Below are 23,837 nucleotides of genomic sequence, written 5' to 3'. Positions count from 1 at the left end.
GTATGTATATTTTGGGTATAAGTCCCTTATCTTTGTAATTTGTATGTATTTCTTCTATTCTGTGGGGTTTTTTTACTTGACAATATCATTTGCAGGACAAAAGTTTTAAGGTGTGGAAAATTCCAATTTATCTATTATTTCTCTTCTTGACTCTGCTTTCGGTTTCATGTCTAAGAAACCATTATTCAACCTTAAGTCATGAAGAATTTACTCTGGTTTCATTCTAATAATTTTATAGGGAGTTCCTGTCATGGCTCAGCAGAAACAAATCTGACTAGTATCCAGGAGGATGCAGGTTTGATCCCTGCTCTTCCTTAGTGAGTTAATGATCTGGCATTTCCTTGAGCTGTGGTGTAGGTCACAGATGTGGCTTGGATCCCACGTTGCTGTGGCTCTGGTGTAGGCTGGCGGCTATAGCTCTGACTCAATCCCTAGCCTGGGAATCTCCATATGCCACGGGTGTAGCCCTAAAAAGAAAAAAAGAAAAAGAATTTTATAGTGATAAGTGCTTATATTTAAATATATGATCCATTTTGAGTTACTTTTATGTATCATGTGAATATATAAAGAAGAATTTTTAGTATATCATTTTTTTGAGACAAAGGCTGATCTTTATTATATAAGATGCACAAAATGAATTTCATGCAAATTAGAAACTTAAATGTAGAAGTCAAATTTTTTTTTTTTTTTTTGTCTTTTGTTGTTGTTGTTGTTGCTATTTCTTGGGCCGCTCCCGCGGCATATGGAGGTTCCCAGGCTAGGGGTTGAATCGGAGCTGTAGGCACCGGCCTACACCAGAGCCACAGCAACGCAGGATCCGAGCCGCGTCTGCAACCTACACCACAGCTCACAGCAACGCCGGATCCTTAACCCACTGAGCAAGGGCAGGGACCGAACCCGCAACCTCATGGTTCCTAGTCGGATTCGTTAACCACTGCGCCACGATGGGAACTCCTAGAAGTCAAAATTTAAAAAATTTTCTGAAATAATATAAAATGTCTTTGTGAGGAGTTCCCGTCGTGGCGCAGTGGTTAATGAATCCGACTAGGAACCATGAGGTTGCGGGTTCGGTCCCTGCCCTTGCTCAGTGGGTTAAGGATCCGGCGTTGCTGTGAGCTGTGGTGTAGGTTGCAGACGCGGCTCGGATCCTGCGTTGCTGTGGCTCTGGCATAGGCTGGCAGCTACAGCTCCAATTAGACCCTAGCCTGGGAACCTCCATATGCCATGGGAGCGACCCAAGAAATGGCAAAAAGACAAAAAAAAAAAAAAAAAGTCTTTGTGATCTCAGTTAAGAAAATATTTCTTTAACCAGCTTTTTTTTTGAAATCTTTACATTTTTTATTTTACTTATTTATTTTTATTTTTTTATTACTCAAATGAATTTATCACATCTGTAGTTGTATAATGATCATAACAATCTGATTTCACAGGATTTCCATCCCGCAGCCCAAGCACATCCCCGACCACCCAAACTGTCTCCTCTGGAGACCATAAGTTTTTCAGTGTCTGTGAGTCAGTATCTGTTCTGCAAAGTTCAGTCTGTCCTTTTTTCAGATTCCACATGTCAGTGAAAGCATTTGATGTTGGTGTCTCATTGTATGGCTGACTTCACTTAGCATGATAATTTCTAGGTCCATCCATGTTGCTGCAAATGCTGTTATTTCTTTCCTTTTAATGGCTGAGTAATATTCCATTGTGTATCTGTATCACCTCATCTTGATCCACCCTCTGTCGACGGACAGTTAGGTTGTTTCCACATCTTGGCTATTGAAAATAGTGCTGCAATGAACATCGGAGTACATGTGTCTTTGCGAGTCATGCTTTTCTCTGGGTAGATGCCCAGGAGTGGGATTTCTGGATCAAATGGGAGTTCTGTGTTTAGTTTTCTAAGGACTCTCCATACGGTTTTCCACAGTGGTTGCACCACTTTACAATCCCACCAACAGTGTCATAGGGTTCCTTTTTCTCCACACCCTCTCCAGCACTTCTTGTTTGTAGACTTTGGATGCTGGCCATTCTGGCTGGTGTAAGCTGGTCCCTCATAGTGGTTTTGATTTGCATTTCTCTAATAATGAGTGATGTTGAACATGTTTTCATGTGTTTTTTTGGCCATGCGTATGTGTTCTTTGGAGAACTGTCTGTTTAGATCTTCTGCCCATTTTTGATGGGTTTGTTTGTTTTTTTGATATGGAGCTGCAGAAGGTGTTTATAAATTTTGGTGATTAATTTCTTGTCAGTTGATTCACTTGCAAAGATTTTCTTCCATTCTGTGGGCTGTCTTTTGGTTTTGTTTAGGGTTTCCTTTGCTGTGCAGAAACTCTGAAGTTTGATTAGGTCCCATTTATTTTTGTTTTTGTTGTCAATACTCTGAGAGGTGGATCTGAGAAGATGTTGCTGTTGTTTAGGTTGGAGAGTGTTTGGCCTATGTTTTCTTCTAAGAGTTTTATAGTGTTTGGTCTTATATATCTAGGTCTTTGATCCATTTTGAGATTATTTTTGTGTATGGTGTTAGGGAGTGTTCTAATTTCCTTCTTTTCCATGTGGCTGTCCAGTTTTCCCAGCACCACTTATTGAACAGGCTGTCGTTTCTCCATTGTATAGTCTTGCCTCCTTTGTCATAGATTAGTTGCCTGTAGGTGCATGAGTTTAATTCTGGGCTTTCTATCCTGTTCCACTGATCTATATTTCTGTCTTTGTGCCAGTACCATGCAGTTTTGATGATTGTTACTTTGTAGTATAGTCTTAAGTCCGGGAGCCTGATTCCTCCAGCTCCATTTTTTTTTTTCAGGATGTCTTTGGCTCTTCTGGGTCTTTAGTGCTTCCAAACAAAAGACCCAGAGTAGTATATCATTTTTATAAAACTCTGTTTGCATTGGTTTCTTAGTGTTCCTTCAGTGATTTCAATATATTTCCTTACATTTTTGCAGTCTACTTATTTAGCGTACCCACTTATATAATTAATATTGTATCACTTCTTTTTTAATAAGATTTTAATTTTTTCCATTATAGTTGATTTACAATGTTCTGTCAATTTCTTCTGTACAACAAAGTGACCCAGTCATTCATATATACATATTCTTTTTCTCACATTATATTGTATCACTTCTTGTTAAGTGTAGAAATCTTGAAATGATAGGTTCTTTTACATCACCTCTGTCCGTTGTCACTTATGCTGTTGTAATATATTTTAGACTTACATATATTATAAATTCCAAAATTCAGCGTCACAGTTTTCATTTTCAATAATCATATATATATATATATATATTTGTCTTTTCTAGGGCCTCACCTGCAGCATATGGAGGTTCCCTGGCTAGGGGTCCATTTGGAGCTATTGCTGCCAGCCTACGCCAGAGCCACAGCAACTGGGGATCTGAGCTGTGTCTGCGACCTACACCACAGCTTACTGTAACGCCAGATCCTTAACCCCCTGAGTGAGGCCCGGGATCAAACCCGCAACCTCATGGTTCCTAGTCCGATTCATTTCTGCTGCACCACGATGGGAACTCCAATTTCACCTTCATTTTGAGGATAAATTAGATATAGTATCCTGGACTGACAGTAGCACTTTAAAGATGTTTGTTTTACTTTTTTGGCTTCCATAGTTTATGATGAGTAATTAACTGTTTATTCGGTCACTGTTTCCCTGTATTTGATGTGTCATTTTCTCTTGGCTGCTTCAAGACATTTCTTTGTTTGCTTGTTAGAATTCACTGAGTTTTTTTTTTTTTTGGTGGTTTTTTCGGGCCATGCCCCATGGCATGTAGAAGTTCCTGGGCCAGGGATTGAACCTGCACTACAGAGCCATGCGTGAACTCACCAAGCTTGTTCTTTTTTTTTTGGTCTTTTTAGGGCCACACCTTCAAAATATGGAAGTTCCCAGGCTAGTGGTCCAATTACAGCTATTGCTGCTGGCAGAAGCCACAGTCAGAGAAACGCCAGATCTGAGCTGCATCTGCAACCTAAACCATAGTTCACAGCAACACTGGATCCTTAACCTACTGAATGAGGCCAGGGATTGAGCCCATGTCCTCATGGCTACTAGTTTGGTTCGTTACCACTGAACCATACCAGGAACTCCCCCAAGCTTCTTAAATCCATAAATTTGTCTTAAAATAGAGGAAATTTTCATTATTTGTTCAAAATTTTCTTTCCTGCCATATTCTCATATTCATATTCCTTTCCTCCCTTCCTCTTCCAGTCCTTTAGTCATACATTTTAGACTTCTTGATAATCTTCAGTATGTCGTTGAACCTCTCTCTTCATTTTTTTGACTGTTTTCTCTTTTTCAGATTAGATCCTATGTATTTTTTTTTTTTTTTTTTTTTTTTTTTTTGGTCTTTTTGCCATTTCTTGGGCTGCTCCTTTGGCGTATGGAGGTTCCCAGGCTAGGGGTCGAATCGGAGCTGTAGCCACTGGCCTATGCCAGAGCCACAGCAACACGGGATCTGAGCTACGTCTGCAACCTACACCACAGCTCAAGGCAACGCTGGATCCTTAACCCACTGAGCAAGGCCAGAGGTCGAACGCGCAACCTCATGGTTCCTAGTCGGATTTGTTAACCACTGAGCCACGATGGGGAACTCCTAGATCCTATCTATTGATACAGCTTTAAGCTCACTGACTTTTTCCTTTGTCGTCTTGATTCTGTGGTTAAGCCCACATAATGAATTTTTCACTTCGTGTGTTATTATTTTTTGGCTATACCTGCATCATGCAGAAGTTTCTGGCCAGGGATTGAACCTGCACCACAGCAGCAACCCAAGCCACAATGGTGACAACACTGGATTCTTAACCTGCTAGGCCATCAGGGAATTCCTATGTATTATATTTTTAACTTCTAACATTTTTATTTAGTTATTTTCAATAGTTTCTTTTCCTCTGTTGAGATATCCTATTTCATTTACATTACATACATTTTCATTTATCTCCTTGGATTCAGTATAATAACTATTTTAAGGCCTAACTCCAGTGTCTAGGTCATTTTGAAGTTGATTTTCATTGATTATCTTTTATTTTGAGTATGATTAACAATTTTCTGCTTCTTCATAGATCAGGTAATTTGGGGTATTTCCTAGACATTGTGAATGTTTTATGTGGAAAGTCTGGTTTCTGTGATATTCTTTTTTTTTTTTTTCATTTATAATGATTTTTATTTTTCCATTAAAGCTGGTTTACAGTGTTCTGTCAATTTTCTACTGTACAACAAGGTGATTCAGTTACACATACATGTATACATTCTTTTTTCTTACATTATCATGCTCCATCATAAATGACTAGACAAAGTTCCCAGTGCTGTACAGCAGGATCTCATTTCTTATCCATTCCAAAGGCAATAGTTTGCATGGTTTCTGTTATATTCTTTTGAAGAAATTGATGCTGTTTTTATTAGGCAGTTAATTTGGTTGAACTCAAGCTACCTATTACATATTTTGAGCAGTTATTTAAATCTCATTTTATTTTCTTTCTTAACTGGGCATGGAAAGGTCGATCCAAGGTCACTGAGAGATATGGGCAGATTCTATACATAGAAATTTAGGGGTTCCCCCCTCTGGTTCTCCCCCCATTTGGATTCAGACTTCACTTTCCTGTTTGTTCTGAAGTTTATCTTTTGGTTCTTAAATATTAACACTGCAGGAGCCATTATGGACTGACTGTGGCTTGTCTTCAGGCTAGAAGTCCTAGAGAAGGAGAGACTCTTTTTGTGCTAGTCACTTTCAAGTTTTGACTGCTGATGGGAAACCAGAATCTAGGTGCTTACTCTGTGTCAGGGTTTGTCTTTTATAAGCTTATTTAGTCATTTTAGAAGTAGAAATTCACTCTATCATGGATTTTAAAATGGGCAATGGCGTTCCCTTGTCTAGTGGTTAGGATTTGGCGCTTTTCACCACTGTGGCCCAGTTTCAGTCGCTGTTCTGGGAACCAAGATTAAGCTCATGAATTCTGAGGTCAAAAAAAAAATTGTCTTTGGTGTGGTGTTTCAATTCATTGCAGCTATTATCTCTATTAGCATTAAGTGATTTCATCTTTGGCCTTCAGGAACCTCTTTAGATTGGTCCCTAAGTCCGTTCGACATGACTAAAGCAGTCTTTAGCTATTTGATAGAACAGGGTATTCCAAGTTTACTTGATCTAGACTTGAAATCAACCACTTCTTTCAGGAGCCCCTGGTTCCTTTGAGAAGTGCCGTGCAGAGAACCCAGCCTGAGTGCTAGTGGTGCTTATTTCTACTGATAGTCATGAGTCATTCTAAAATACAAGAAACAATAGGTTAATTTAGATGTATTTTTATCTTTTGCTTAAAAGAAGAAGAGATAACAATGGTAAGTGTTTCATCCTACAGGTATTTTTTCATGCCATAGACACATCTTTTATATGATATGAGGAAGGTCAAACTTAAAAACTTGAATTTATCCTTCTTATTATAGCCTCTTTTTTCAGTTATTATATTGTTGTGTTTTGTAATATAATAGTATTCACAGTCTGGGGAAGCCAGTATAGCTGAATGGATTGTTTACATAGCCACAGTCTCCTAAAGGTCATTATTTTGAGTGAACTTGATTTAGTGAGGTATAGTTTTATACTTTGGAAAAAGAATCTAATATAAGCTAGAAAATGTATTTGAAAATTAATGCCTATGTTATTAGGACAGAAAGTAGTTTCGTGTTTTCTTAAAATAGTACATGACGTAGAGAAGAGAACCACTTTGTCTAACTTCTACTTTTTGGACTATTTCACTTAAAGGGTTTCTTTTTTCTTATTAAAACATAAGATCTTGGAATCCAAAAAACAAACGAATATATGTAACAAAACAGAAACAGACTCAGAGATAGAACAATTAAGTGTTTACTAGGGGAGAAGAAAGGGAGAAAGGTTAAGATGGGAATATGGGATTAAGAGATAACAAACTATTATGTATACAATGGAAATAAAAAGGCAGTAAGATCTGTAATATGTGGGTTTTTCTGTTTGTTTTTGTTTTTTTGTTTTTTGTGTTTTTGCCTTTTCTAGGGCCGCTCCCGCGGCATATGGAGGTTCCCAGGCTAGGGGTCTAATTGGAGCAGTAGCTGCCAGCCTATGCCAGAGCCACAGCAACACGGGATCCGAGCCGCGTCTGCAACCTACACCACAGCTCACGGCAATACCGGATCCTTAACCCACTGAGCAAGGGCAGGGACCGAACCCACAACCTCATGGTTCCTAGTTGGATTCGTTAACCACTGCGCCATTGCGGGAACTCCAGAAGACATAGTATTTTACTTAGCACATAGTTTTCTTTTAGAATTTTCTTCTGTGCATTTTTTTTTTTTTTTTTTTTCTTTGTACTGGGCCTATGGCAGGTGGAAGTTCAGGCCAGGCGTCAATTCTGCCCCACAGCAGCAGCCCAAGTCTGTAGTGACAACCCCCTCTGCTACAAGAGAACTTCTCTGCATTTTTAAACTCATTTTAAATCTTTTAAAATACATCATTAGTTCCCTCATTGTTATACAGTTAGACTTTTAATACAATTTTTATTATAAACAGCCATGTAAGATATTTTTGTACACGTATTCTTGCATGTCATGAAAGTATATGAGTGATATAAAGATGACACATAGTACTTATTAAATATCATTTCTATCATATTTCCTTTGACTCTCTAGAAGTGAAATACCATTTCTGTCATATTTCCTTTGGCCCTCCATTTCTGTCGTATTTCCTTTGAATCATATTGCTAAATGGATCTCTAAAAGAATTAGATTATAATGCCATTATTGGTATATGAAGGTATTCACTGCACTCTGAACATTAGGGATTATTTTTTTTAAGACAAGCTTTACTAACATAGTGGGCAAAAATGCCTTTTCTTTATGATTTTTATATTGATTTTTTTTGGATATGAGTAAGGCTAAATTCTCATAAATTGCTGCATATACTTCTCTTTAAATTGAAGTACAGTTAACTTACAATATTGTGTTTAAAGTGTATAACAAAATAATTCACCTATATGTGTGTATGTGTATTTACGAAGTCTTTTTGTGTGTGTGTGTCTTTTCTAGGGCCGCACTTGCAGCATATGGAGGTTGCCAGGCTAGGGGTCTAATTGGAGCTGTAGCTGCTGGCCTAAGCCAGAGACCAGCAACATGGGATCCAAGCTGTGTCTGCGACCTATACCACAGCTCATGGCAATGCCGGATCCTTAACCCACTGAGTGAGGCCAGGGATTGAACCCGAAATCTCATGGTTCCTTGTCAGATTCATTAACCACTGAGCTACAATGGAAACTCCTGTCTACCCATTCTTAATGTAACACTTTGCAGCTATTAACCCTAAACTCCCAGTCCATCCCACTCCCTCCCTCTCTCCCTTGGCAACCATAAGTCTGCTGTGCATGTCTGTGAGTCTGTTTCTGTTCTGTAAATAGGTTCATCCGTGCCATAGTTTAGATTCCACATATTAGTGATATCACGATATCTATGTTTCTCTTTCTGACTTAGTATGCGAATCTCTAGTTCCATCCATGATGCTGCAAATGGCATGATTTTGTTCATTTTATGACTGAGTAGTATTCCATTGTGTATATGTGCCACCTCTTCTTAATCCACTCATCTGTCAGTGGACATTTAGATTGTTTCCATGTCTTGGCCTATTGTGAATAGTGCTGCATTGAACACAGGGGTGCATGTATCTTTTTTTCTTTTTTTTTTTTTTTTCTTTTGTCTTTTTGCTATTTCTAGGGCCTCTCCCGTGGCATATGGAGGTTCCCAGGCTAGGGGTCTAATCAGAGCTGTAGCCGCTGGCCTTCACCAGGGCCACAGCAACTCGGGATCCGAGCTGCGTCTGCAACCTACACCACAGCTCAGGGCGCGCCGGATCGTTAACCCACTGAGCAAGGGCAGGGATCGAACCCGAAACCTCATGGTTCCTAGTGGGAGTCGTTAACTGCTGAGCCACGACAGGAACTCCTTTGTTTTTTGTTTTTTTTTGATGCATATATCTTTTTGAATGAAGGTTATGTGTCGTATATGCCCAGGAGTGGGACTGTTGGATCATATGGTATTTCTATATTTAGTTTTCTGAAAAATCTCCATACTGTTTTCCATAGTAGTTGTACCAACTAATATTCCCACAAACAGTGCAGAAGGGTTCTTTTTCTGCCACCTTTTCCAGCATTTGTTATTTGTAGTTTTTTATTGATGGCCATTCTGACTAGGTGACTGTACCAATTTACATTCCTATCAGAGGTGTAGGAGAATTCCTTTTGCCTCCACACCCTCTCCAGCATTTATTATTTTTAGATTTTTTTTTCCCTTCTGCTGCCCCTGAAGCAAGGGGCAATTCCTGGCCAAGCTGGAGCTGTGTCCTACACTATAGCTACAGCAATGCTGGATCCTTAACCCGATACAGTGGGGATCAAACTATTGCCTCCACAGAAACAAGCCAGGTCATTAACCCACTGTGCCACAGCAGGAACTCCTATTTATAGACTTTTTGATGATTGTCACTCTGGTATAAGGTGATACCTCATTGTAGTTTTTTTTTTGTTTGTTTGTTTTAGGGCCCATTTGTGGCATATGAAAGTTCCCAGGCTAGGGGCTGAATCAGAGCTGAAGCTGCCAGCCTATACCACAGCCATGGCAACTCAGGATCCGAGCCACATCTATGACTTATACCACACCTCATGGCAACGCCAGATCCCCAACCCACTGAGTGAGGCCAGGGATCAAACCTGCATGCTCATGGATACTAGTCAGATTCCTTTCCACTGCGCCACAATGGGAACTCCTTATTGTAGTGATATTGAGCATCTTTTCATGTGCCTGTTGGCTGTTTGCATTTTCTTTTTGGAAAAATATTTGCTCAGGAGTTCCCCCTCTCTTAGGTCACTGCAGAGGTACAAAGTTTGATCACTGTCTCAGCACAGTGGGTTAAAAGAACCGGCATTGTCACAGATGAGGTTCGTATTCAGCCCCTGGCCCTGGAACTTCAGTTTGCCGCAGGTGCGGCCATGGGGGAAAAAAAGGTCCTGTCCATTTTTTAATCAGATTGTTTGATTGATTGATTAATTGGCATCACCCACAGTGTGCAGAAGTTCCCAGGCCAGGGATCGATGTGCCCCACAGCAGAAACTCAAGCCCCGCTGCTGTGACAACAGACGATCCTTAACCTGCTACACCTCAAGGGAACTCTGGGTTGTTTGTGTTTTTGATGTTCATTTGTATGAGCCATTTATTTATGTTAGATATTAAGCCCCCATTGATCATATCATTCGCAAATATTTTCTCCTATTCTATAGATTGTCTTTTCATTTTGTCCATGGTTTCCTTTCTGTGCAAAAGCTTTTGAATTTGATTAGGTCTCATTTATTTATTTTTGCTTTAGTTTCCGTTACTCTAGGAGATGGATAAAAAAAAGTATCAATGTGGTTTATGTCAAATGGTGTTCTGCCTATGTTTCCCTTTAGGAATTTTATAGTATCCAGTCTTACATTTAGGTCTTTAATCCACTTTTAGTTTATTTTTGTGTATAGTGTTAGAGGATGTTGTAATTTCATTCTTTTACATGTAGTGGTCCAGTTTTCTCAGCACCATTTATTGAAGAGACTGCCATTTTCCCATTGTGTGTGTGTGTTTGTAGTTTTTTTTTGTTTTTTTGTTTTTTTTTTTTGTTTTGTTTTGTTTTGTTTTGACAGATCCTGCCTCAGGTTTACTTTTAAAACCCCATGCTGTCTACCAGCCCCATATAGACAGCAGCCCAGGCCTGATACTATTCATTCTTTTCTTACATTGGTAGATAAAAGCCGTTACTCTACAGCCTTTGTGGGGGCCTAGCACCTTTGGGAGCCTGAGCTGGCTATACCTTCATCTGCATCCTTTGGCTGGCAGAGCCTGAGACCCTTGGTGATATGAGCATGAGCACATTTCCCAAGCTTGGGGTGAGCAGTGTAGGCAGATTGAGCACCTGCCACCCTTTGGAATCTTGGACTTGACCTCCTTGGCCTTTACAGGAGCCTTAATAGTCTCAGCACATGCACTCATGGCCTTAGTGTTGTTGGCCGGCTGCTTCTTTTTTTTTTTTTAATTTTTAGGGCCACACAAAGACATATGGAAGTTCCCAGGCTAGTGGTCACATGGAAGCTGAAGCTGCCAGTCTATGCCATAGCCACAGCCACAGTGATGTGGAATCTGAGACACATCTGTGACATACAACGCAGCTCACGGCAACGCTGAGTCCTTAACCCACTGAGCAGGGCCAGGGATTGAATCCATGTCCTCATGGATACTAGCTGGGTTCATTACCACTGAGCCACAACAGGAACTCCCTGCATCTTCATTATTCTTCAGGCCCTTCTCGTGTTTCTTGGCAAAGTGCATGTTCCTTAAGAACTTGGGGTCCATCCCATTAAAGGGATTCATATCGTTGTGATCAGAGTTTCTTCTGTACCATTTCTGGTACCAGTATGTGTGGTGTGGTTCTTGGACTTAACCATGTTTGCACTAGGGCAGGTTAATCCTGAAGTGCCTGGGGCCAGAAGAGAAAGAGCTCCATTCTGTTATATTCTTGACTCCTTTGTCATAGATTGATTGGCCAAAAGCATGTGGTTATATTTCTGGGCTTTCTATTCTGTTCTATTGATCTGTGTGTCAGTTTTTTGTACCAGTGTTACACTGTTTTGATGACTGTAGCTTTGTAGTATAATCTGATATCAGGGCATGTGTTTCCTCCAACTCTGTTTTTTTTTTTTTTTTTAAAGATTGTTTTGGCTATTTGGGGTCTTTTATGTTTCTATACAAATTTTTAAATTATTTGTTCTGGTTTTGTGAAAAATGCCAGTAGTATTTTGATAGCATTTGCATTGAATCTGTTGATTGCTCTGGGTAGTATGATCATTTTAATAATATTGATTCTTCCAATCCAGGAACACAGTGTATCTTTTCATCTGCTTGTCTACTCTTCAGGTTTTTTCATTAGTGTTTTCAGAATATAGGTTTTTTACCTACTTAGGTAAGCTTATTCCTAGGTATTTGATTCTTTTTGATGTGATGATAAATGGGATCGTTTCCTTAATTTCTCTCCTTTTCTCTCTTTTTTTTTTTATGGCTGCACCCTCAGCATATGAAGTCCCCATGCTAGGGGTTGAGTCCAAGCCTCAGCTGCAACCTGTGTTACAGCTGTGGCAGTGCCAGAACCTCGAACCCAGTGTACTGGGCCAGGGATTGAATCTGTGCCCTGCAGCCATTCATGCTGCTGCAGTCTGATTCTCACTCACTGTGCCACAGTGGGAACTTCCATAATTTCTGCTTTTGATAGTTCCTTGTTAATGTATAAAAATGCAACAGATTTCTGTGAATTTATTTTGTATTCTGCAACTTTACCGAATTCATTGATGAGCTTTAGTAGTTTTCTGGTGGCATTTTAAGGATTTTCTATGTATAGTATCGTACCACCTGCAAACAGTGACAGTTTTATTTCTTCCTTTCCAGCTTTCATTTCTTTTTCTTTCCTTTTTCTGGCCATGGTGTGCAGTGGCTTGATGTGGGATCTCAGTTCTCAGACCAGGGATCGATCCTGGGCCACAGCAGAAAAAGCACCAAATCCTAACCATTAGACCACAAGGGAACTCCCCTGAATTTCTGTATTTTTTTTCTTCCCTGATTGCTGTGGCTAGGACTTCTTAAACTATATTGATTAAAAGTGGTGATAGTGGGCATCCTTGTTTTGTTCCTAATCTTAGAGGAAATGCTTTCAACTTTCACCATTGAGTATGATTTTAGCTGTGGGTTTGTTGTACATGGTTTTCTTTATGTTGAGCTATATTCCCTCTATGCCAGTTTTCTGGAGAGTTTTTATCATAAATGAGTGTTGAATTTTATCAAAAGCTAGATGAGAGTACCTGTTGTGACTCAGCCGTTTAAGATCCAACATAGTGTCCATGAGGACGAGTTTAGGGATCCTTGGCTTCACTCAGTGGGTTAAGGGTCCAGTGTTGCCGCAGACTGTGCCATAGGTCACAGATGTGTCTCAGATCTGGTGTTCTTGTGGCTGTGGTGTGGGCCTACAGTTACAGCTCCAATTCGGCCCCTAACCTGGGAACTTCGATATGTCAGAGGTGAGCCATAAAAAGGAATAAAAAAGCTTAATTAAAATTGAGGTGATCATATGGTTTTTATTCTTAAGGTTGTTAATGTGATGTATCACATTGATATGTGGATGTTAAAAAATCTTGCATCTTTGTTAAATTCCACTTGATCATGGTCTCTGGTGTGTTTAATTTATTGTTGGGGGAGGGGAAGTGAATCCAATTAGTGTCTTTGAAGATGGGGGTTTGATCCCTGGCCTCACTCAGTGGGTCTGGGATCTGGCATTGCCGTGAGTTGTGGTGTAGGTCACAGATGCACCTCGGTTCCCATGTTGCTGTAGCTGTGGTTAGGCCAGCAGCTGTAGCTCTGATTCGACCCCTAGTTAGGAATTTCCATATGCCGTGGATGCGGCTCTGAAAAGCAAAAGAAAAAAGAAAAAATTATTGTTGAATTTCTTTTGCTGTATTTTGTTCAGAATTTTTGCATCTATGTTCATCAGTGATACTGGCCTGTAATTTTCTTTGTGTGTTATCTTTTTTTTTTTTTTTTTTTTTTTGTCTTTTTAGGGCCACATCTGAGGCACATGGAGGTTCCCAGGCTAGGGGTCGAATTGGAGCTATAGCTACTGGCCTATGCCACAGCCACAGCAACGCAGGATCCAAGCCCTGTCTGTAACCTACACCATAGCTCACAGCAGTGTCAGATCCTTTAACCTGCTAAGCAAGGCCAGGGATCAAATGTTCGACCTCGTGGATGCTAGTCAGATTCATTTCCACTGAGCCACGATGGGAACTCCTGTGTGTGATAACTTTGTGTGGTTTTGGTATCAGGCTGATGGCCTCAGAATAAATAGGGAAGTCTTTTTTCTTGACAATTTTTTGGGAATACTTTGAGGAGGATAGGTGTTAACTCTAAATGTTAGGTGGAACCTGTGAATCCATCTGCTCCTGGGGACTTTTGTTTGTTGGGAATGTTTTAAAATTATTGATTCAACTTTTCCTTTTTCTTCCTGATTCATTCTTGGGAGATGATAGATACCTTTTAAGAATTTGTCCTTTTTTCTAAGTTTTCCATTTTATTGGCATATAGTTGCTTCTAGTAGTCACTTATGAGCCTTTGTACTTCCTTTGTAACTTCTTTTTTTCATTTCTGGTTTTATTTATTCGAGTCTTCTCTCTTTTTTTCTTGGTAAATCTGCGTAACAGTTTATCAATTTTGTTTATCTTTTCTAAGAACCAGCATTTAGTTTCATTGAGCTTATCTGTTTTTTCTTTTAGTTTCCATTTCATTTATTTGTTTGTTTGTTGTTTGCTTTTGTCTTTTTAGGGCTGTACCTGTGGCATAAGGAAATTCCCAGACAACAGGGTTGAATTGGAGCCATAGCTGCCTACACCACCGCCACAGCAATGCCAGATCCAAGGTGCACCCACGATCTATGCTGCAGCTTGCAGCAACACCAGATCCTTAATCCGCTGAGCAAGGCCAGGGGTGGAACCCTCGTCCTCATGGATCCTAGCTTAAACTTCTGAGCCACAATTGGAACTAGATTTATATTATTTTTACTCTGATCTTCATGACTTCTTTCATTGCACTAACTGTTGGTTTTGTCTATTCTTGTTTCTGTAGCTTTTTTAGATGTAAGGTTAATTTTTTTTTTTTTTTTTTTTTTTTTTTTTTTTAGTGGTAGCACCCATATGGAAGTGCCTGGGCCAGAGATGGAATTTGAGCTGCAGCTGCAACCTATGCTGTCACTGCAGCAATGCTGAATCCTTTAACCCACTGTGCCAGGCTGGGGATCAAACCTGTGCCTTCCCAGCCACCTGAGCTGCTGCAGTTGGATTCTTAGCTCACTCTGACAGCAGGAACTTCTAGGTTATGTTGTTTATTTGAGATTTTTTTCACACTGAGGCAAGCTTTTATTGCTGTAAACTTTCCTCTTAAAATTGCTTTTGCTGAGTGCCGTTGGTGTTGGGTTGTGAAGTTTTTGTTACCATTTGTCTGGGTATTTTTTATTTTCTCTTTGATTAGTTCTGTGATCCATTGATTGTTTAGTGGCATATTGTTTAGTCTCCATGTGTTTGCAGTTTTTTTCTTGTAGTTGGTTTCTAGTCTCATAGTATAGGAAAAGATTCTTTTTTTTTTTTTTTTGTTGTTGTTGTTGTTGTTGCTCTTTCTTGGGCCGCTCCCGCGGCATATGGAGGTTCCCAGGCTAGGGGTTGAATCGGAGCTGTAGCCACGGGCCTACGCCAGAGCCACAGCAACGTGGGATCCGAGCCGCGTCTGCAACCTACACCACAGCTCACGGCAACGCCAGATCGTTAACCCACTGAGCAAGGGCAGGGACCGAACCCGCAACCTCATGGTTCCTAGTCGGCTTCGTTAACCACTGCGCCACGATGGGAACTCCGGAAGATTCTTAATATCATTTCTCTTTCGTAAAATTTACCAAGGCTTGTTTGTGGCCTAGCATGTGATCTGTCCTGGAGAATGTTCTAGGTGTACTTGAAAACAGTGTGTATTCTGCTTTCAAATGGAATGCATTATAAATATCAATTAATTCTATCTTGTCTAATGTGTCATTTAAGGCCCATGTTTCCTTGTGATTTTGTTGAGATGATCTGTCCATTGATAAAAGTGGGGTGTGAGAGTCCTCCACTATTACTGTGTTACTGTCAATTATTCCTTCTATGTTTGTTAACATTTGCTTTATATATTGTGGTGCCTCTATGTTGAGTTCATACACATTTATCATTATATATCTTCTTGGATTGATCCCTCGATCATTATGTAGTGTCCTTCTATATCTCTTGTTAGTCTTTGTATTAAAGTCCTTTTTGTCTTTTCCTTTTTTTGATTTTATTTTATTTTTTTAATCACATCTGTAGTTGTATAATGATCATCACAATACAATTTCACAGGATTTCCACCCCGCAACCCCAGCACATCTCCTAAAGTCCTTTTTGTCTGACATAAATGTTTATATTCCAGCTTTGTTTGAATTTCTCTTTGTGTGGGATACCTTTTCCATCCCTCACTTTCAGACTGCGTGTGTATGTCTCTAGGTCTGCAGTGTGTATCTTACTTAATCGGCAGTACATACATAGGTCTTATTTCTCTTTCCATTTAGCTAGTCTTTTGTTTGGAGCATTTGGTTCATTTATATTTAAAGTCTTTTTTTTTTTTTTTTTTTTTTGCCTTTTCTAGGGCCGCTCCCTTGGCACATGGAGGCTCCCAGGCTAGGGGTATATCAGAGCTGTAGCCGCTGGCCTACACCAGAGCCACAGCTACGCAGGATCCAAGCCGCATCTGCAACCCACACCACAGCTCACGGCAACGCCAGATTCCCCAACCCACTGAGTAAGGCCAGGGATCGAACCCGCAACCCCTAGTCGGATTCATTAACCACTGCGCCACGACGGGAATGCCTATATTTAAAGTCATTTTTGACATGTATTCTTATTACCTTTTGTTTGCATTTATAGTTACACAATGATCATCACAACCCAATTTTATAGCATTTCCATCCCAAACACACAGCTCATCCTCCACCCCCAACCTGTCTCATTTGGAAACCATAAGTTTTTCAAAGTCTGTGAGTCAGTATCTGTTCTGCAAAGACGTTCATTGTGTCCTTTTTTTAGATTTCACATGTCAGTGACAGCATTTGATTTTGGACCTTTTGTTAGTTGTTTTGGATTTGTTTTTGTAGCCAGGCACCCTGCCCCCAATTTCTTCTTACTTTGTTTTCTTTTCTTTCTTTAGGGCTATGTTTGGGTTTGGATTCCTTTTTCTTTTTTGTGTATGTATCTGTTATGGATTTTTAGTTTGCAGTTACCATGAGGTTTTCTTTCTTTTGTTTTTTTTTGCATTTTAGGACTGTACCCCTGGGATATGAACGTTCCCAGGCTAGGGGCTAAGTCAGAGCTACAGCTGCCAGCCTTTACCACAGCCACAGCAATGTTGTATCTAAGCTGTATCTGCAACCTATATAGTTCACGGCAGTGCCATATCCTTTGACCCACTAAGCAATGCCAGGGATTGCAAACTTATGGTTCCTAGTTGGATTCATTTCTGCTACACCACAATGGGAACTCCACCATGAGGTTTTGAATAGTGGTTCATACATATATGCTCTTGTTTATGTTTGATTGTTTTAAGTTCCTGATCTCTTAATTTCTTTTTCTTTCTTTCTTTCTTTTTTTTTTTTTGGTTTTTTAGGTCCACACCCACAGCATATGGATGTTCCCAGGTTCCCAGGCTAGGAATTTAATTGGAGCTATTGCTGCTGGCCTATGCCACAGCCACAGCAATGCCAGATCCAAGCTGTGTCTGCGACTTATTGAGCTATTGCTGCTGGCCTATGCCATAGCTCACAGCAATGCCGGATCCATAACCCACTGAGCAAGGCCAGGGATTGAACCTGCAACCTCCTGGCTCCTAGTAGGATTTGTTTCTGCTGTGCCATGATGGGAACTCTTGATCTCTTAATATCAAATGCATTGTGGATATTCTGCATTTGTACTTTCCTCCCCTCATGATTACTGTTTTGCTATTTTACATTCAATTGTTCTGTGTAACTCTTACCTACTTATTGTGGATATAGATAATTTTACTAGTTTTGTCTTTTAATCTTCCTAGTAGCTCATTGTGTACTTATTCCCTATTTTAATTTTCTGCTCGTATTTTCCTTTGTAACTCATTTGTATTGCTATGTTATATGCTTCAAACTCTTTGGAGAGCAAGGAAGGTGTAAAGAGTAGTCATATATGACGTCCAGGAGTATAGTCGTCATGGTTAGATAGTTTTATTGAAACTCTTTTTGATTTTTATAATTAGTCAACTTGTCAGTAGTGAAAGGAAATGGCAATACTGGCTTGATATTTATTTCTGGTTTTAAATTGTGGGAGTGGTGGGGAGAGGGATCCAGAATAACTTCTGAGTACCACTGTGGTTGAATCATAAGAGTAAGTAGAATTATTATAGCAGTTCCTTCCAGAGGCTGGTCAGTAAATGTGAGACCAGGCCTTCCCCCTAAATCAGTAAATCACATTTCTGAATTAGGGAGTACCTTTGTGGCTCAATGCGTTAAGGATTCAGTGTTGTCTGCCACTGCAGTGGCTCAGGTTGCATGCCATGGGTGCAGGTAAAAAAAAAAAAATTCAAAGGTTGAGTTTGGCTGTTTATTTTAGAAGAAACCACATCCAACTGTCTATATAGTTATCTTTTTTGATTCTAGACAGAAACTAAAGGGATAGACACAAGTATTTAAAACTGTTTCCCAGTCCTATGTTGAGCAAATCTTTTTGTTTTTATTAATGTAACCTTTAGAAAAGGAATCATGGCAGGAATTTAAATTTTAAGTAAAATTTACTTTTTAAAAAAGTTGTTATTACATGGCACTCTGAGGAATATCGCATGTCAAGGAAAATTACTGGGTGAGGATTATTTGAAATAGTCTTGGTGGAAACTACTACAAATGGCTGCTTCCACGTTTTTAATGGTTTTGTAGTTACAGGGAAGACGTTGTAGTTTGATAATCTGAAAAATCTTTTTGTTTCCCCCTCCCTTTTTTAATAGAGATGTGAACTGTGTCCTCATAAGGATGGAGCTTTAAAAAGAACAGATAATGGCGGTAAGTGCAGAGAATTTTGAAAAAAATTTTTGCTGAAAACTGAAGTGGGAAAGTATTTAAAAAATATCTGGGAGTTCATATTCTAGCAAATAGTGTTTGCCACTCAAATACTTTTAACAGTACTGCATGTAATTTATGAAGTCTTTTTTTTTTTCCTTTTTGGTCTTTTTGTCTTTTCTAGTGCCGCACCTGCAACATATGGAGGTTCCCAGGATAGGGGTCTAATTGGAGCTGTAGCCACCGGCCTATGCCAGAGCCACAGCAATGCGGGATCAGAGCTGTGTCTGTGACCTACACCACAGCTCATGGCAACGCCGGATCCTTAACCCACTGAGCAAGGCCAGGGATCATATCTGCAACCTCATGGTTCCTAATTGGATTCATTAACCACTGTGCCACAACGGGAACTCCTAACGAAGTCTTTTTTTAACTGAAATACAATTTTTCTGTTTTGGACAGACTTAAGGTTTTTTTTTTTCTTTTTTTAACTTCAGAATAATCCACAAACTTCTAATTAAAATCTTTATTTGTTTTAATGGATGCATCTTCTTATTTTAGAAATTATTGGCGTTCTCTTCTGTTGCAATGGGTTAAGAGTTCAGCATTGTGACTGCTGTGGCATGGGTTCGATCCCTGACCTGAGAACTTTCATATGCTGGGAATGCAGTGGAAAAAAAATTATTGTTGGGAAAAGAAGCCACTTGTTGTTGTTGTTGTAGAGATAAAATCAGCTATTTTGATTCCTTCTCTTTTGTGTGTCGTTAGACAAATGACGTTTCTCATGAATGTTAATTTTAACACTTGCATGCAGTTCTTCGTTGCTTGATTATGTAGAAATTCTGGGTTTTAAATTTTGGTGTGCTTTCCTGAGGACCCTTTTGTATTTCCCATTTTCAATTACCTTTCTTAAGAAATCTACTACAAATTCTACTTGATATTTCAGTACCATCCTTAAATATGTAGATATTAATTTATTAAACTGTGATATACTATGAAAATTAAGTAATTAATGAAGAAACTCAAAAAACTAGAGCTAAAACTACTATTAGTATATGCGTCCATTTTAGACCACCAACTCTGTATATTTTGGTATAGAAAAAAGTCGTGGCATGAGTAAATAAAAGGGAAAAATGCAATGTTTCTCGCTAGCACTTTATGTATATTTTAAAATTTAATGTTTAGACTGTCATATTATCCAAAATTTCAAATATTAACCATCCCTCCTGTTCCTGTTCACCATCTGTCTAGTTTTTCAGCAACTTTTCTGCGACCAACATAGTTACTATTAATTTTTGCATATACAGATAAATATGAATAGAGAAATATTTTCTGTAACTTGTGTGTGAATTGATGACTATTACACATACTCTCTTATGTCTTAAGTTTTTTTCCCTGAACAGTTTATCTGTTAGTGATACAGAACTTTCTTTTTCACTATGTTATGTAGTCAGTCACCTGTTGATGGACTTTCTAATCTTTTGCTTTTATGACTAATGCTTGTATATATGTCATTTTGCTTGTATGCAAGGACATCTATAGGATTATTTTTATCCCCAGAAGTGTAACTGTTGTGCCAAGGAGATTTTGCAATTATTTTGGTAGATATTCCCAAATTATTCTCCTTGGTGGTTATACTAATTTGTGTTCCCAGCAGCAGTGAACAAAAAACCTATTCTTCATACCTTTGATGAACGTTGGTATCTCAGAGCAGTCATTCTGCATTTCTCTCATTATGAGTGAAGTTGAGCATCTTTTTATGTTTTTAAGAGCAAGTCAATTTGTATTGTCCCTTCTGTAGTTGATCTCTTCATATGCTTTTTGTGTTTGGTTGTTGATTTTTTTCTCTTTGATTTGTTGGAGCTTTCGTAGGAGCACCTCATATATTAGGCTTTTTAGATGAGTTGGAATAACATTGGGTTATAATAGGCAAAGGGGGAAGCAGACACAGGTATATCAGGAATTTGCTTTGTAAAGTTTGAATGGTAGGCCTTCTGAGAGGTGGAGCTTATGGTTTAGCAAGATTTTCTTTGCTTTCCTTCTCTCCTGTCTTTTCCCTTTCCTTCCCTTCTTCCTTGCCTTGACTTTGTTCTTCTCCTTCTCTCCCTTTTCCACCCTCCTCCTTCCCCTCCCTCTCACTCCTCTCTTCTCCCCCTTCCTCCCTTTTTCTTATACTTAGGACTTAATCCTCTTGGTTGTAGGGAGCCATTGAAGTTGAGGAATAACATGAGTTTTCTATTTTAGAAAGATAACTTTTGGCAGCATTGTGGTTTATGAATTGGAAGCGAATGAGACCAGACCAAGTATAGAAAAGAAAGGTGGAGCAGGATCATAGTGCATTTAGTATACTTAAAGTCAGCTATATGGTCTAGAGGGTTGAGAGAGAGAAAAAAAACAACAATTTAAATTATATAGGTAATTCAGTTCGCTGTTTTATTCACTGAGCTGATATTCTAGGCATGCCTATGTGGGATTGCCTTGTGAATGATTGTAAGACTTTCCCAACCATCATTAACAAAGAATTGAAGTGTACTATCAAGGGGGCCAAGAGGTGGTCTGCTTACTTATATTTTGAAGAGAGAATTTTATGTTATTTTATTATTATTATTTTTTTGGCTGCAGCCCACATTGGCTTGATTTGGGATCTTAGTTCCCAGACCAGAGATTAAACCCAGGGTGCAGCAGTGGAATTGTTGAGTCCTAACCACTAGACCAGCAGGGAACTCCGAAGAGGAACTTTTAACATGAGTTGAGGGCCATTGATAGACACTATCTGAACAGTTAGAAGAACTCGAATACAGCAGGGTTGTATATTCACAACTCTGTATAGTATAATGTACTTTCTCTACTAGAATTTTAAAGGGTTTTTATGGATAGTTTTGTTTATATATACGTTTTTTGGCTTTATGCTCTGATGTTAGAGTCTAAATTTCTTTTTTTTTTCCTTTTTGGGGTTGCACCTGTGGCATATAGAGATTCCCAGGCTAGGGGTTGAATCAGAGCTACACCTGCTGGCCTATGCCACAGCCACAGCAGTGCAGGATCTGAGCAGCATCTGTGACCTACTCCACAGCTCATGGCAACTCCAGATCCTTAACTCACTCAGTGAGGCCAGGGATCAAACCCACAACCTCACGGTTCCTAGTTGGATTCGTTTCTGCTGTGCTACAATTCTAACTCCTGATGTTGGAATCTTTAGTCCACATAGATAAGACAGTAGGTCCAAAGGAGAGATTGAGGAACTATTTGAGACAGAAGAAGTAGGAGGGATAAAAGTGAGTTACTAGAAGTGGTAAATTTTTACAGGCTTTTTTTTTTTTTTTTTTTTTTGGTCTTATGGAAGTTCCCAGGCTAGGGGTCGAATTGGAGCTTTAGCTGCCCACCTACGCCACAGCCACTCAGGATCTGAGCTGAGTCTGTGACATACACCCTAGATCATGGCCGTGCCGGATCCTTAACCCACTGAGCGAGGTCAGGGATCAAACTTGCAACCCCACGGATACTAGTTGGGTTCGTTTCCATCAAACCATGTTGGGAACTCCCTGCAGTCAGATTCTTAAGCCAGTGTGACACAGCAGGAAGTCCTGTTGCAGTTTTTTATAGCTGCTCTAGGACACTGATATACTTGAGAATAATTACAGTTACATTCATTGTACTGTTATTTTGTTTTCTTCTGTTTTCTTACTTTGGGGGTATTTGATATCATACTGGCCTCATAGAATGAGTTAGGAAGAGTGCCCCTGTTTGTTTTGTGTGTGTGTGTGTGTGTGTGTGTGTGTGTGTGTGTGTGTCTTTTTAGGTCTGCACCCACAGCATATGGAAGTTCCCAGGCTAGGGGTCAATTGGAGCTGTAGCTGCTGGCCTACCCTACAGCCAGAGCAACATGGGATCCAAGTCGCATCTGTGACCTATACCACAGCTTGCAGCAACACTGCTGGATCCTTAACCCACTGAGCAAGGCCAAGGATCAAACCCATATCTTCATGGATACTAGTCGGGTTCATTTCTAGTGAGATACAACGGGAACTCCCTAAGTGTACCCTCTTCAATTTCCTTTGGAAGAGTTTGAGAAGGATTTGTATTATTGGTGCTTTAAATATTTGGTAGAATTCACTTATGAAGGCATCTAGTCCTGGGCTTTTCTTTGTTTGGAGGTTTTTGCTTGTTGATTGATTCAGTCTCTTGTTATAGATATGTTTCTTTTTCTTGAGTCAGTTTTGTTAGCTTATGTGTTTCTAGGAATTTGTCCATTTCATATAGGTTATCCAATTTGTGGCATTTGCTCATGTTATTCTCTTAAAATTCTTTTTATTTTTGTTAAGGTTAATGATAATATCTCCACTCTGATTTTTGATTTTAGTAATTTGATTCTTTTTTTTCTTAGTTTATCAGTTTTAGAGTTCCCTGGTGGCTCATCAGGGTAAGGATCTGGTCATGTCACTGCTGTACTGTGGGTTTGATCCTTGGCGTGGGAACCTGTGTATACCATGGGTGTGGCCCAAAAAAAATTTGGTCAACTTTGTTGATGTTGTCAAAGAACTTTTGGTTTTGTTGATTGTCCCTGTTATTTTTGTTTTTCTATTTTATCTCCACTACACCCTTTTCTTCCTTCTGCTGGCTTTGGGTTTAGTTTTCTTTTTTCCTGCTTCTTTAAGGTAGGTATATAATTAGTTTATTGATTTGAGAAGGTCTTTGCTTTTTTTAAGCAGCTTTATTGGGATATAGTTTATGTCATATATCTCACTCATTTCAAGTGTTCAACTTATATTTCCTTTCAATACTTACTAATATGTGCAGTACACCACAGTCAATTTTAGAACATTTTTATCACTTCAGAAAGAAACCTTGTATTTTTTTAAATTTACTGTAATTTTATTTTTATATCACTCAATGAATTTATTACATTTATAGTTGTACAACAATCATCACAACCAAATTTTATAGCATTACCATCCCAAACCCCGACCGCCCAAACTGTCTCCTCCAGAGACGATAAGTTTTTCAATGTCTGTGAGTCAGTATCTGTTCTGCAAAGAAGTTCATTGTGTTCTTTTTTCAGATTCCACCTATAAGTGATAGCATTTGATGTTGGTGTCTCACTGTCTGACTGACTTTACTTAGCATGATAATTTCTAGGTCCACCCATGT

At 39.3% G+C, this 23,837-nt stretch overlaps 1 protein-coding gene across 27 annotated transcripts in view; it reads left to right on the top strand.

Annotated features, from left to right (window-relative positions):
- The window catches only part of MLLT10 (myeloid/lymphoid or mixed-lineage leukemia; translocated to, 10), a 243,296-nt gene that overhangs the window by 50,848 nt on the left and 168,611 nt on the right, over positions 1 to 23,837 (top strand). For all 27 annotated transcript variants that reach the window (XR_002336389.1, XR_002336388.1, XR_002336387.1 and 24 more), the window contains one exon: positions 18,638 to 18,692. Coding sequence is in view for 21 of the 27 variants with exons in the window: in XM_021064928.1 (XP_020920587.1) it covers positions 18,638 to 18,692 (55 nt within the window). In the remaining 6 variants the exon portion in view is untranslated. The remainder of the gene's footprint in view (positions 1 to 18,637; positions 18,693 to 23,837) is intronic.

The sequence above is a fragment of the Sus scrofa genome, chromosome 10 (genome assembly GCF_000003025.6).
Source record: "Sus scrofa isolate TJ Tabasco breed Duroc chromosome 10, Sscrofa11.1, whole genome shotgun sequence".
NCBI classification, from domain to species: Eukaryota; Metazoa; Chordata; class Mammalia; order Artiodactyla; family Suidae; genus Sus; species Sus scrofa.
Note: the sequence above shows the minus strand (reverse complement) of the source record. Positions and strands in the feature narration are given on the sequence as shown.